We start from the raw sequence: 15795 nt of genomic DNA on the forward strand, positions 1-15795 counted from the left end.
TTTTACAGAGGTAAAATGGATGCCAAAGTGTCCAATATATGGTGGGCAGCTTAAGTCTGTCCTATAGTAATTTACCTTCCTCTCTAAAGTCATAATTGTTTCTTCAAACTTATTGATCAATAGCAATGTCACATCCATTAGCTCATCTATTAAATATGGCTTTATATCCATCTCATGCTGTCTCATTGCTGTTTGTGGAATCTTGTTGTGTGCAGATTGGCTGTTGGGTTTGGCTACCACACAACAGTGATTACATTTCAAAATAACTTGTTAGCTATGAAGCACTTTGGGATGTCCTGAGGATGTGAAAGATCACCTCGTCAGCAACTAGTAAAATGTTTTTCTGCATAATTGTATTCTGCATAATTAACAATGCAAAGGTAGGGAGTCATGTAGTTCTGCCAATATTGTAAATCATATTAATTGCTTCTTTGTAATCTGTGTTCCTTCATTGTAAAACAAGTAAATTGTTTCTGATATTTTTTCTTAATTTAAAAAAACATTTAATTTAAAAGAAAATTACAGTGTCAAATGCAAGGAAAAAAACATTTGTTTTTATTTTGGTATCAAGAATTATGGCTTGATCTATCTTGTCTTCTCTCTTGCACTTTGCAACCTTGATGCTGTCATGCATTATGGACCTTTTCCCTTCACTTGGGTGTCTCAATAAAAATAAATCAAGTATTTCCAGCTTATGTATATGCAGGCTATATGCAAGTTAAAGAGCATTTACTACTGCATCAGTGCAACATTTCTCTTATTATAATGATCATCCTCACAGTGTCCAGAGTAAGACTGCAATCTTGTGTTTAATAATGGGACAAGATTGTTTTTCTTGCTGTGGACATGCACACGCATTAGGAATAACATTGAAGGCTAGAAATTCGCCGATTTTGTGACCGGGTTTTTGGTGCTATTTCACCCTTTTTGGCAAAAACCCGGTCGGCGGAAAATAGGTGATGTTTTGCGGCGGTGCTTTCCACGTACCACTGGGCAGAGGAGCACTACCATGCAAGACCCAAAATAGTGTTTTCGCCAAAAATTTGCGCCTCTCCACACCCGTATTCTGCGCTCAGAATACCGACGGGAAAAACCTGTCGTAGCAGCCCTGCCAGCAATAGTAAGTATGAAGACCTGCAAAAAGGTAAGTTAAAGATTTTATTTTTAAATTCTTTTTCAGCGATTCAACAGATAAGTGTCTTTCAAATGTTTTGTGAATTTTTTTGGTTTATTTTTTCCAATTTATTTTTTGGTGTTTTTCTGCCCTCCCAAAGCCCAACTCGCAGTGGTATTGGCTTCGGACTAAAGCTGTTGAGGATTATGGTTTGCGCCGCGAATCCTCGTGCAACACCAATTTTTACCGCTGCTCAAATTAAAGGTTGAATTTCTGGCCTGATAGCGAAATGAAAACAGTAATTTTGGCAAAAAAATACCGTTTTCACTGAGATCCGAATTTCTAACCGTGAGACTGTTTATTTCCCTAAGCCCCCTTACAAGTACGAAAATGATGGCTTTCACCGCTGAGTTCAAGCTTGCTGTCCAAGGTAGCCACTCCACCACCTTAAACTTTGTTTTGTCTTGAGGTGGAGTAAAATTATTCAAATTAACCTTAATCGTATTCAATTCTACTGGCTCAACTATTTTTTTCTCTCGAGGTGGATTTTAATTTTCACCGTCAGATGGTAAACACAACATTGCAGATCAGCCGCCCATACGCACCCTGCCAGATTTTCCTTTGAATGGATAATCAGGCAGGCTGTATAACAGCTGACCAATCTGCTGCCGTAAGTTTTCCACCCGGCGGTGAAAGTTAGAATTTACCTTAGCAATATCAATCCAAAAGACCTGTATTTCCCAGTTAAATTGAGTTAAAATTAGTAGTTGGACGATATGGATAAAACAGAAGGTAGCAGCTGCAATAGTGAAATCATAGTTTGAAATTACTCTTGCCAAGCTATGGACCCAAACTTCGCCACCATTTAGCTCCATTTTTTTGAGCTAACACTGTTTTTTGGAGTTAACTTAATTTTGCAAGTTTCGGCAATGTCACAACGCCATCCTTAGCCTCAATCTTCCTCGCTGCCATGCTCCACCTCACAGTCAACAAGCTGGAGTGGAACTAAACTACAGAACCAGTGGGAACCTATTCAACATTCGCCATCTCAAGGCCAGGTCCAAGACCACCCCAACCTCAGTTGTCGAGCTACAGTACGCGGACGACACCTGCGTCTGCGCACATAAAGAGGCTGAACTCTAGGACATAGTTGACGTATTTACTGAGGCGTACGAAAGCATGGGCCTTACGCTAAACATTCGTAAGGCAAAGGTCCTCCGCCAGCCTGTCCTCGCCGCACAGCACTGGCCCCCCAGTCATCAAGATCCACGGCACAGCCCTGGACAACGTGAACCATTTCCCATACCTCGGGAGCCTCTTATCAACAAGAGCAGACATTAACTACGAGATTCAACACTGCCTGCAGTGCGCCAGTGCAGCCTTCCTGAGGAAAAGAGTGTTTGAAGATCAGGCCCTTAAAACTGCCATCAAGCTCATGGTCTACAGGGCTGCAGTAATACCCGCCCTCCTGTATGGCTCAGAGACATGGACCATGTACAGTAGACATCTCAATTCGCTGGAGATATATCACCAACGATGTCTCCACAAGATCCTATAAATCCCCTGGGAGGACAGACGCACCAACATTAGCGTCCTCGACCAGACCAACATTAGCGTCCTCGACCAGGCCAACATCCCCAGCATTGAAGCACTGACCACACTTGATCACCTCCGCTGGGCAGGCCACATCATTCACATGCCAGACACAAGACTCCCAAAGCAAGTGCTCTACTCTGAACTCCTTCACGGCAAGCAAGCCAAAGGTGGGCAGAGGAAACATCACAGGGACACCCTCAAAGCCTCCATCATAAAGTGCAACATCCCCACTGACACCTGGGAGTCCCTGGCCAAAGATCGCCCTAAGTGGAGGAAGTGCATCCGGAAGGGTGCTGAGCACCTTGAGTCTCATCGCCAAGAGCATGCAGAAATCAAGTGCAGGCAGCGTGCGGCAAACCTGTCCCACCCACCCTTTCCCTCAACGACTATCTGTCCCACCTGTGACAGGGACTGTGGCTCTCGTATTGGACTGTTCAGCCACCTAAGGACTCATTTTCCGAGGGACTGCCTATGATGATGAAAACACCGTCCTTAACAGATAACGGCCGATTTTTTTAGTTAACGTTTTTATGATGTCACTCGGTCAAACCCACCCATAATGCCATTTTTGGCCATTTTTGCATGTTTCACCAATAAGGATTTTTTTTTGAATGCCGCTTTGTAAAACCTTACCTTACCAAGTCAGAGTGAGATAGAAATCGGTGTTACAGACACTATCTTGTTTATCGGAGCTAAGTTACAGGTTTTGGAGGGAGGGAACAAGATTTATATTCTGTCCAAATTAATTAAAAATGTTTGTGCAGAGGAAAAAGAGAAACTTTATTTATTGTAGTAAATTGTGAGTTTAAATTCCACCCCCGAACCGCTGCTCACCGGGCTCGAAGCACACAGGGTCGGAGTGCCAGCCGGCAGGATCGCTCCCTTGGCCGGACACAGGATCTCGATACTTGTCTTCCAAAGAAGCTGGGTGGGGGAAGGGGAAGCCAAGACGGGGAGAGGGGCATTAGCGGGGGACCTTTCAGCTAGGGATAGGGGTGGCTGCAGCCGGGGGCCATTCAGCTAGGGATAGGGCAGCAACAGGGGGCCATTTGGCCAGGGATAGGGGCGGCTGCAGCAGGGGGCCCTTCGGCCAGGGATAGGGGCGGCAATGGCGGGGGGGGGGGGCCTTTTGGCCAGGGATAGGGGCGGTAATGGGGGCCTTTCGGCCAGGACTAGGGGCGGCAGCGGGGAGCCTTCTGGCCAGGCATAGGGGCGGTAATGGGGGGCCTTTCAGCCAGGGATAGGGGCGGCAATGGGGAGCCTTTCAGCCAGGGATAGGGGCGACAGTGGCACGCCATTTGCGAACCGTTAGCTGGGATGGGGAATTTCAGCATCAAAACACTCCCAGGGCAGGTACAGCATGGATACAAAAGCAAAATACTGGATACTGGGATCTGGAATACAAACAGAAAATGCTGGAAATCTCAGTGGGTTGGCACGGGAAAAGTCAGCATGGGTTAGCGACAGAGTAAAGCTCTACAATTACACGTTACCCTGGAAACCTCAATACTTGGGCATGCGCAGAACCAGGCCTCAGTTTTTCGGTACTATCAATTAGCTCCACCCACAGAAGCTAAGGTCTTTCTGCGCGGCGCCAAATTCAAAAAGAAAAATGGCAAACTTTGGATTTTTTTAGGCGCTGCTTTGGCTTCAAAAATCGGTCGTTGTTCTTAAATTCCGCCAAAAAAAGGCAATGTGGAATTTTGGGCCCAAGATATCTGTAAATTAAATCGCAAAATGAAGTAAATCCATGTTTTTCTTTTTAGCCTTTACTACACAGAGGTAATGGGGAACAATGAAAACATAAAACTCTTGTTTTACATATTTTTATGATAATCTCAGAAGACTTTATTGAAGACACAAGATTTTTTTAAGAACTGAAGAAATGAACTTGTGTGAGAATAACCAAAAACTTCAGTATATGGTTACAGTATAACAGTACATGCCAAATTGCTGAAGGCAACTGAATTTTTGCATTATTTTGGAAATGTTTCGTCTTTTTGAAATGTTATTATGCAAACTGTACAGTTATAATCGTGACTAAGTTGCGTCCACAAAGCAAATTTTCATTTTGAGGTTGTGTTGATGTTTGTTCTTGTCACTCGCACCAGTGGGTGAAAGCGTCATGTAATATTTAAGAAATTTAGAGAGCGAAATTGGGTGCCTTTGTGCCTCCTGTTCGCACCCTCGGGGGCGCTAACGGGGTGCAAATTGCTTTGTGACCGGGCACGGCGATGACATCGACATATTGGGCTGGAGTTTTGCAGTGGTGCTACAGTGTTGCGCCCCGATCTCCTTCACCTGGAGATCGGAACATCATCGCCGTGCGCATCAAAAACACCGATAGCTGCAGGAGGCATGCATCGGCCACTTAAGGGCCAATGCTTAAAGGCGAGGTGGCCGAAGTAAGAAAAAAAACCTTACTTTTTTTTCTCCAGCCTTTTATGCGGGTTCCTGCCCGTGATCAATCAGCCCGACACGCTGCTTGAGTGCCAGGCTGTTGCGTGGGATCGCGGCTGCCGTCGTGGTTCAAGTAAGTTGTTTTTATTTTGCAGAACCTGCAGCAATGGCCCTTCACTTTAAGGGAGGGAAGGAGCCTTTCAACGCTTTAGGGCTGCACGGCCCAGTGTGCAGCGCTGCTGAACTCACCACACCACCTGTGCTTGATTTAGCACTCCATTTCCTTTTTGGAGTGCAAGTGGCAAATTTTTTTAAAGTTTGAAATCGTTAATGCCTCGTGCTAACTTTTCAAACTTTAAAAAGTTAGCGCCCCAAACGGGGCGATAGTGAATTTCTTTCCCTTAGTCTTAAAGTTTAAAGCATAATGGCATGGAGGTTCAACAGTGCTGTGCCTGTTTTTCCGGTGGTAAATGGCCACCAATATGGCGGGCAGGAAGTGCATGCTCATTACGAGCCAGAATTGAACTGTCTTCCAGATTGGATCGGGCTGCTACCTTGGCACCAGTAGCACATGCCAGAAGTATATAAAATGCTGAATATGTTATTTAAATTAGGGTCCTGTACTTCTTGAAGAACCTTTTCCTGATTTTGATATGCCCTAGCACCAGCAGAAAGGATCACACACCAGCACTATTTAAAGGGGCCATGCAGAACTTACAGGTTTGTCACTGGTTTGTCATTTCAAGCTTCTGGCTAACTTCTGGGAGTTTCTTGTGCTTTATCACTCTAGAAAGTTAAGTTTGTTTGCTGAGAACAAGATTTGCTGCTGTTGGCTGTCTCATATATCTACAGGAGGTATTAAGAGAGCAGTTCTCCGACGTGAACTTAATTAAGGAGCAATGTCTCGAGCACCTTCGATTCACAAAGGAAGGTGTAATCGAGCAATGCCACATGCCGCAGCCACAACACCAGCCTTACACCAGAGCATGAACAGCACTGCCTGTGGCAGTCTCGGTCACTAAGGCCCTTAACTTTTATGCCACGGGCTCCTTTCAGGCTGCAGCAGATGACATCAGTGAGAAATCATGATTCGGAGTCCACTGCTGTATCAGGAAGGTCATCGAGGCTCTCTACACCAGGAGGAACACCTACATCTGGTATGTTTATCAATCATAAGTGATTCCATTTCCTCAACATAGAACTGGTTTACATCCACAGGCAGCACATCATCCTGGCAACAGTCATGACTCCTTCATCCTGCCACCTTCATTCCAACCAGACTGTCAAGTTACATGCTGTCTATTTGTCGGCAGGGGATAGCCACTCCGGATATGGCTCAAGGACCGAGGCACAGTTACAGAGCTGACCTACAGTGAGAGCCATGCCACCATGAGAAATGTGATCAAACAATCTACATGCTCAAATAGTGCGTCTGCTGCCTGAGCTGTTCTGAAGAAGCTTTGCAGTACACTCCTGAGCAGACATCTAGACATGTGGTTACCTGCTGCATGCTCCACAACTATTCCATTATGATGGAGCAGCCCTTAGAACACCTGGTCAATGAGAAGTACATCAGGAGCAGGAGGAGGAGAAGCATCATCAGGAGTAAGAGCAGGAGAGGCATCAACCACCAGTGGAGAGCTCTGAGAGCAGCTAATCAAGTGTGATTCACCTAAATCATCCCAAATACACCAACAATCCCACAAACCTTATCGCCACCATCCTTACTAGCGCCATCTGATTGCTTTCCTTTAGTCCAGCCTTACGGATCATCACATCACTTCACAACACGAAATCCAGAACAAGTTTATCAAACAACTCAGCTGCATCTCTAGGGCAGAAATAATTATGAATCACCTTTGTTCAAATCCTTAATGCCTGCTTTGTGTGCTCTTTTTCCTATCCTAGTGTATCCCCAGTGGCGACAGCTTGGGAGGTGGAAGGCTGCTCAGAATAACCAAGCAAGCTCCATTTCATAATGTATCAAAAAGTTAACTTTAATGACACACCACCATAAGCTGCAATGTTCTCCTTACTCACCAACTTGGTGAGTCATAAGAACATAGAATTAGGAGCCATTCAGTCAGATCATGGCTGATCTTCGACCTCAAATCCACTTTCCTGCCCAATCTCCGTAACCCTTGATTCTCCTAGAGTCCAAAAATCAATTAAAGGGGAGGGCCACTGTGCACTCTGCAGGCCCTTTGGTGGCTACCTCTGGGCCACCAGGGACGCGATTGACCGGGACAGCAGCCCGGCACCCAAAACAGAGTGCTGCACAATGGCGGCATGGTCGACGTGAGGACCGTCATTGTTTAGCTGACCCAAGAGTCGACCAACAAATAAAGGTGGCGGCTTAGGGCGCTACATGCCTCCCCTTTAAGGGGTGCCCTGGTGGCGGACGTCCGCCAGCTTCGCGACCCTTGAAGCTGGCATTGACATCCACCCGTGCCAGTCTCGTGGCCCATGGGGCAATTTCCCCCACGGGCCGTTAAGGGGTCAGCGTGGGGCAGTGAGATGTTGACGTGCACGGGGATGACATCATCACTGGTTGCGCCCACCCCCCCCCCCCCAAAACCAGGAAGTGGTAGCGCCCCCCCCCCCCTCCCGGGTGAAAATACCATTGCGCCTCCCCGGTGGAGCTAATGGGGCTATAAAAAGGTGCAATTATTTCGCCCCCCCAGCCTTTACCTAGCATTCATTTATTTTTTAAGTATGTCACTTAGTCAGTGCCAGATGGTGTGCTATATTTCAACTCATACTTGCAGATATTTGCACACAATTAGGTAGTTTGCACAGCTCTATGGCTATGCAATAATGTTATGATGTATCTGTAGCGCTAAAATGTTGCATGAATTTGCCATTATTGTGTTTGGAGATGTGTAAACCATGTTTTCTTAACCTATTTGTGCTATATTTCATTTTACCATTACATATGCAGAAAGTTTTAACACACTCCCTGTGTATGTTTAAATCAACTTTTTTTTTGATTTTCGTAACTAGTTTATTTTTCATCATTTGAAATATTAAGCAGGATTTGCTTTCTTTTTAGGAATGAAGGAGTTGTCCCCACCACCTTTGAATCTGAAACGTCTTTTAAGTGAGACACTGGCAGCTGAGCCAGTTCTCATCATTATTTCACCTGGCGCTGACCCTTCCCAAGAACTTCAAGAGCTGGCCAGTGAAACTATTGGCAGAGAAAACTTTCATGAGGTACGGAAGTAAGAGTGAAATATTTAAATGCTCTCAAACAGTTATTGACAGATAACAGTAACTAGCCTAGAAATTGCTGTTGGCGAAGTTAACGGATGAACATTTAACATTTTCATATGATATTCCTGTGTCCATTATTTAACATGGGCATTAGCCCAGTTATAAATAGGTTAATGCATCTGTTAAAATAGGAGTCAGAGCAAAGGCATGGAAAAACATTAAGAGTTTATTTGCTAATCAGTCATTTCTAGGTTATAAATGTGGAATGCAATGACCATGCTGTGCTATATTATTTGTTACACTAAGCAAAGCTCTTAACATTGGAGACACATAAGGAGCCAGATTTACAATCAAACAGCATAAGACAAATCATAATCACATTTTAACACGTTTAGTTTTGTAAGCATGAAATGCATATATATATATATATATGTTACATTTTAAAGCCAAAATGATTGTCTTACTCTAAATTTGCAGAATATGAGTGTAATTGACAAATGAATTTCAATATAGATAAGTGTGAGATGGTGCATTTTGATAGGAAGAATAAGGCGGTCACATACTTCTTGGAAAATAAGAGTCTAACAACCGAAATTTTCCCCCAACTGAAACGGGATGCACCTACTGATACAAATGATTTTTCTCCGCCCCAATCCATGGCGCAGAGAGTCGAGCGGAATTCAGGTCTTAAAAGTTATTTTTCACCAGGCGGTGTTTGGGGCGACTGAGGGATGGAAGTCGTTCGTGAGCGGGGCGGAATGTGGGTGGTCAGCTTCTCCACGAGGAGCAGGAAAGCTACCGCCTTTTAATCCCACTTCCTTCGGCATCCTCTTCGAGAAAACCTTCCACTAAGTCACTTACAACTGTACCCCCCAACTGCTCAAGTGGAAAGGGGGTCGCCACGGGTCGGTAAGGGGTTAGTAGGTGCTCGACAGAGCGGGAACACGGGCGGAGCGGTAGCATGCACTGCCACAAAAATAGAGGAGGGCAATTTCTCAAATGTTGGCACCTCCGCCCCGACTGAGCGTTAGGTGCTTACCGAGGTGGTAACGCCGCTTAAAAAAAGGGACAATTTCAGCCCAAAATAAAGTAGAGGAGAAAAAGAATCTCGGGATACAGAAGAACAAATCACAAAGTAGCGACAGGTGAAAAAGACCATTTAAAAAGGGAACAAAGCACTGGGGTTCATATTTAGAGGGATAGAATTGAAAAGCCGAGAACTTATGTTAAACTTGTGTAGAACCTTGGTTAGACTTGGAGGACTGTGAACTGTTCTGGTCTCCATATTATAAAAAGGTCTCGAGGCACTGGAGAAGGTGGAACAAAGATTTATTAGGATGATACCAGAACTGAGAGATTATACCTATCAGCAAAGATTGAACAAGCTGGGGCTCTTTTCTCTAAATAGAGAAGACTTGGGGGTGACCTCATAGAGGTCTTTAAGATTATGATAATCCTAGGCCCTACTGGAAGCAGAGCTGTGCTATGCCCAGGTCAGGAAGATGATGGGCACTATTATCTTCACAATGCATCTCAGTATGTTGGCTCTGTCGGGCACCTAGGGAAGAAAATCAACCCTATCCTCTCTTGGTTTTTAATAATTGCAGAATCTGGTAACTGTGTTCTTGTCATTAGAAACAAAGAGCATAGAAAAACAACTGGAACTGTATCTGGTACTGGTTTAACTTTTTAAACCTCCAATATTGACACTTCGAATTCAAAATATTTCAGAAAACTTTTCAAGGGTGTAATTTGGTAATACAGTGAGAACGATATCTGTTTGGCATCTTTTTATTAGAGAATCTGTTTAGTCTCAGATGTTTTTAATCTGTTTTTGACTAAATGTCATTTATGAAGGAGCATGAACTTTTAACTCTTGGTTAGTTGATTTCTTCTTGGATAAAGGCTTATGATAGCAAGGTAGGGAGATAACAAAATAGAATGAGATAAGATGTACAAATTCACACTGCAAAGATCTAGAACTTATTCTAAATGTAAATTATTTGATAGTATTTAATTAAATTGTGTTTTTTATAAATCTTTAACTAAAAAGCAGAACACAGTTTTATTAGAGTACATAAGCTATATTACCTTTATTTGGTCAGCTGAGTTTTAGTGTATGGTATCACAGCTGTTCCATTCTCCATGTTTAACTAGTGACTCATGATTATTAAATATTTACCATTTCAAAGGCATTAGCAGAGGCAAAAAATGTTGTTTCTTTCTACCATCTGCAGGTGGCTATGGGCCAGGGTCAAGCTGATTTAGCCATCCAAACACTAAAGGAATGTGCACGCAATGGAGAATGGTTGTGTTTAAAGAACTTGCATCTGGTTACAGTCTGGCTGCCAGTTTTAGAAAAGGTAAGGAGTGTTACTGCTTCAAGCTCATTTGGAGACCCAGTCAGAACTTTATACTTTTAAAACTCTGCCAACCAGTGAGTGTTTTCTTTCTATAATCTGTTAAAATGTTCCCTGGATAAATCTCTTGTAGAAGTTATTTCATTTGGGTTCAACTGTACATGGCCATTTTTCAAGTCATTATTAAAAAAAACTGTGATCCTGTCAACCATGACAGCTGGAATGTCAAATCCTTTGATGCTTCTAGTATTCTTACACTGGCATTAAACAGGCATTTGTTTTGATTATTATCTTTTTTAACGACACATTTCTGATCCACTAGCAATAAATTGTAAGAAACGTAATGCTTCAATAATTTTGTAGCATTAGGAAAAGAAAACATTATGCAGTTAACAGCTGAAGAATCAAAGTGGCAATCAAATTACACAAAATGGTGGACAAATGTTTGCAAGTGGTTTCAAAGAAGCTTTCCTCATAACACACCTATTGAAAGTTCTCTTATTCCTGTATTATTGTAGACTAATGAATGATCAAGACTTACACAAAAACTCATCCGTGTGAAACCAGCTTGATTGGCACTGTTCCATGTATGGGGGGGGGGGGGAACAGGTATATAAAACAGTGTCATTAAATAACAGTCTAGACAATATTTTTTTGAGCCCAATTGTAGAATGCTCCAAAATGAATTCCATTTCCATGATGTATTTCTCCTTGATAACTTGTCTGTTTACAGAAGCTTTTCATAGCATTTAATTAATTTCTAAAAAAAGTTAGTATTTTAAAGAAAATCATGGAAAAGATGTAACATAATCGAAAATGAATTTAATCTTTGGGGATAATGGCAGTTCTCTACAGATTAATAAAATCCAACTCTCCAGGAATATGTTTCAAATAGTTGGGTGGATCTTATCTGGAGCTATAACACTACCAAAGATTAAGGGGGAAAAATTGGCACCCATGATTTGGGTGAAAAATTAACATTAGGGAGACCAATTTTGGGTTGCAGTCTCCTGCCCTGGAAGTGCGATGGTTTCCAAATTGGAAGTTGCCGATTTCCAAGTGTGCTGAGTGCCTGCCTGAAACAGGCATTAGGTGCCTTGAATATGCAAATCTGGGGCCTAATGTCACTTTTAGGACCCTGATGCAAAATTGGATATCAACATCTGCCATGCATGCTCCGTTTTGAATTTTCAGCAGCCTAACTAGTGATGTTTAAACGGAAGCCACAGACAAAAAGGTAAATACGTTTTGTCTCGACATGTTTTTTTTCTTATTTTATTCTAGTTTTCCTAGTCTCAGAATTATCTTAATTGTTATGAAAATATTTAAGTTAAAATGTTTTTTTATGGAATGCAATCCAAAAAGCCACAACACCTAGCTTTACAAAATGGATGATAAAGATAGGAATTCTGAAATCTACTGTGCAGTTAAAGGTGTGATGAAGGTAATGTAGACCATACCAAAACCCAATGTGTCAGCAAGATTTATTTTGGCTTGGGGAGCATTTTTTAGATTTGCTAGACTAATACTGTCCAGATGAGATATGTGTGAAACTGTGCAGGTTTATTCTTTTAGTTAGTATAAAGAATTATTTCTGTATACTGAGGACTGGGGATCTTGGTACCTCCAGGAGGGTCTCATTTAATTTTATCTATTTGACATGAAAAGAAATATAAATTTGCACAAGTTAATTTAGAGCCTAAAACTGAAATGACTACTGATATATTGTAATGGAACATCAAGTCAAATGTCTCACTCACTACTTATTAAAGGCAAATCGTGTTTAACCACCTTGATCGAGTTTTTTGATGAGGGAGCAGAGAGGGTTGATGACGGCAATGCGGTTTACGTGGTGTGCATGGATTTCCAAAAGGCATTCGATAAAGTGCCATATCATAGCCTTGCCAGAAAAGTTGAAGCCCATGGAATAAAAGGCAGCATGGATAAGAAATTGGAAAAAGTGACAGTAAACAGAGAGGAGTGGTGAACAGTTGTTTTTCGGACTGGAGGTGTTCTCCAGGGGTCGGTTCTAGGACCACTGCTTTTATTGATATATATTAATGACTTGGATGTGGGTATACAGGGCACAATTTCAAAATTTGCAGATGGCACAAAACTCGGAAGTATAGTGAACAGTAAGGAGGATAGTGATAGACTTCAAAAAAACATAGACAGGATGGTGGAATGGGGGGGGGATACGGGGCAAATGAAATTTAACGCACAAAAGTGCGAAATGATACAGTTTGGTAGAAAGAATGAGGTGAGGAAATATAAACTAAAGGGTACAATCCTAAACGGGGTGCATAAACAGAGAGACCTAGGGGTATATGTGCACAAATCATTGGAGGTGGCAGGACAGGTTGAGAAAGCAGTTTTTAAAAAAACTTACGGGTTCCTGGGCTTCATGAATAGAGGTACAGAATTCAAAAGCGTGGAAATTAAAATGAACCTGTATAAAACACTGGTTAGGCCTCAACTGGAGTACTGTGTCCAATTCTAGGCACCGCACTTTAGGAAGGATATGAAAGCCTTAGAGAGGGTGCAGAAAAGATTTACGAGAATGATTCCAGGGATGAGAAACTTCAGGTACATGGGTAGACTGGAAAAGCTGGGGTGTTCTCCTTAGAGCAGAGAAGATTGAGAGGAGATTTGATAGAGGTGTTCAAAATCATGAGGGGTCTGGACAGAGTAGATCGAGAGTAACTGGTCCCATTGGCAGAAGGGTCGAGAACCAGAGAACACAGATTTAAGGTGATTGGCAGAAGAACTGAAGGCAACATAAGAAAAAACGTTTTTTTGCAGCGAGTGGTTAGGATCTGGAAAGCACTGCCTGAAAGGGTGGTGGAGGCAGAATCAATCATGGCTTTCAAAAGTAGGTCAAGGTCATGTGGGTTTGAAGAGAACTTTACTGAATGTTTCAGGGGTAAAAGGTTGGCCCATCCAAACTGAATAGTAACATGAAGGGATCCCCTTTTGTAATAGGCCAGTACAAACGTGGATCCAAGTAAGCCTGGCCTCACCGAGAAAGAACCAAATGTTTCCCTTTAAAGGGGCAACACCACAATGGTTACAGGGAGAGGAAAAAAATTTGCAAGGCTACGGAGAAAGGGCGGCGGAGTGGGACTAGCTGAAGTGCACTAGCAGAGGCCGGCACGGGTTCTGTTATGTATGTAAACCTATAAATACCATGTCTAAGCACCAGAGGGCTTATCCCCTGGAGTCCCAAGGGATCCACAATCCCTTGGGAGCACCTGTATATAAGGAGGCCTCACAAGCTGGAGAGGCACTCTGAGATCTGTAATAAAGGACTACGGTCACACTTTACTTTGGGCTTGCTGTATCTAGTCTGACTCTTTATTCAAGACATAACAACTGGTGACGAGATACAAATGACGAACCCCACCGCAACAATGCAGAGAACCATGAGCATCCTGGAGAAATTTTTGGAGGGAGTTGATTGGGAAACCTTCGTGGAGCGACTTGACCAATACTTCGTGGCCAACGAGCTGGAAGGAGAAGCGGACGCTGCCAAACAAAGGGCGATCCTCCTCGCCGTTTGCGGGGCACCAACGTATGGCCTCATGAAAAATCTGCTCGCTCGAGCGAAACCCACAGACAAGGCGTACGATGAGTTGTGCACACTGGTCCGGGAGCATCTAAACCCGAAGGAAAGCGTTCTGATGGCGAGGTATCGGTTCTACATGTATAAGAGGTCTGAAGGCCAGGAAGTGATGAGCTACGTCGCGAGCTAAGGCGCCTTGCAGGACATTGTGAATTTGAAGGACACTTGGAGCACATGCTCAGGGACTTTTTTGTACTTGGCATTGGCCATGAAGTAATACTTCGCAAACTTTTGACTGTAGAGACCCCAACCTTGAGTAAAGCCATAGCGATAGCCCAGATGTTTATCGGCACCAATGACAATACCAAACAAATTTCTCAGCACACGAGTGCTGCTGCAAGTACTGTGAATAAAGTAACGTTTTCGAATCGAAATGTACAGGGCAGGACTTACACGCCTGCAGCTGCAAGTCCGCAGATGACTCCGAGTCCACCATCAAGGGTGGTGAATACAAGGCCATTAACACCTTGTTGGCGCTGTAGGGGTGATCATCGTTTCCATTCATGCCGCTTCAAAGGATACGTTTGCAAGGGCTGTGGAACAATGGGACACCTCCAACATATGTGTAGGCGAGCTGCAAACCCTGCTAATCCTGCAAACCACCATGTTGCAGAGGAGGACAGATCTACAGAGGATCACGATGAACCAGAGCCTCAGGCCGAAGAGGCAGAGGTATATGGGGTGCACACATTTACCACAAAGTGTCCCCCGATAATGCTGAAGGGTGAATTACATGAACTCCCAGTGTCCATGGAGCTGGACATGGGCGCAAGCCAGTGAATAAGGACTTTTGATAAATTGTGGTGCAGCAAGGCCTCAAGGCCAGTCCTGACTCCCATTCATACCAAACTGAGAACATACACAAAGGAACTGATTCCCATAATCGGCAGTGTTACCGTAAAGGTCTCCTATGATGGAGCGGTGCACGAGTTACCACTATGGGTGGTACCGGGCGATGGCCCCACGCTGTTCGTCAGGAGCTGGCTGGGAAAGATACGCTGGAACTGGGATGACATCCGAACGCTTTCGTCCATCGACGACACCTCATGTGTCAAGGTCCTAAACAAGTTTCCCTCGCTGTTCGAACCAGGCATCGGGAAGTTCCAAGAAGCAAAAGTGCAGATCTATTTGATTCCGGGGGCGCGACCCATCCATCACAAGGCAAGTGCAGTACCTTACATGATGAGAGAGAGGGTGGAGATCGAACTGGACAGGTTGTGACAAGAAGGCATCATTTCGCCGATCGAATTCAATGAGTGGGCCAGTCTGATTGTTCCAGTCCTCAAGGGAGACGGCACCGTCAGTTAATTTATAATCACCACAGATTCTATCAATCGTTTCTCACTGCAGGATCAATACCCGCTTCCGAAGGCAGACGATTTGTTTGCGACGCTGGCGGGAGGGAAAACGTTCACGAAGCTGGACTTGACCTCGGCCTACATGACGCAGGAGCTGGAGGAATCATCGAAAGGCTTCACCTGCACAAAGGT

At 43.8% G+C, this 15795-nt stretch overlaps 1 protein-coding gene across 3 annotated transcripts in view; it reads left to right on the forward strand.

The window, feature by feature from the left end:
* Positions 1 to 15795, forward strand: part of dync2h1 (dynein cytoplasmic 2 heavy chain 1) — a 994370-nt gene that overhangs the window by 701640 nt on the left and 276935 nt on the right. For all 3 annotated transcript variants that reach the window (XM_070892150.1, XM_070892151.1, XM_070892152.1), the window contains exons 77-78: positions 8163 to 8323; positions 10561 to 10686. In XM_070892150.1, the coding sequence (XP_070748251.1) occupies positions 8163 to 8323; positions 10561 to 10686 (287 nt within the window). The remainder of the gene's footprint in view (positions 1 to 8162; positions 8324 to 10560; positions 10687 to 15795) is intronic.

This window comes from Pristiophorus japonicus, chromosome 10, assembly GCF_044704955.1.
Source record: "Pristiophorus japonicus isolate sPriJap1 chromosome 10, sPriJap1.hap1, whole genome shotgun sequence".
Taxonomy (NCBI): domain Eukaryota; kingdom Metazoa; phylum Chordata; class Chondrichthyes; family Pristiophoridae; genus Pristiophorus; species Pristiophorus japonicus.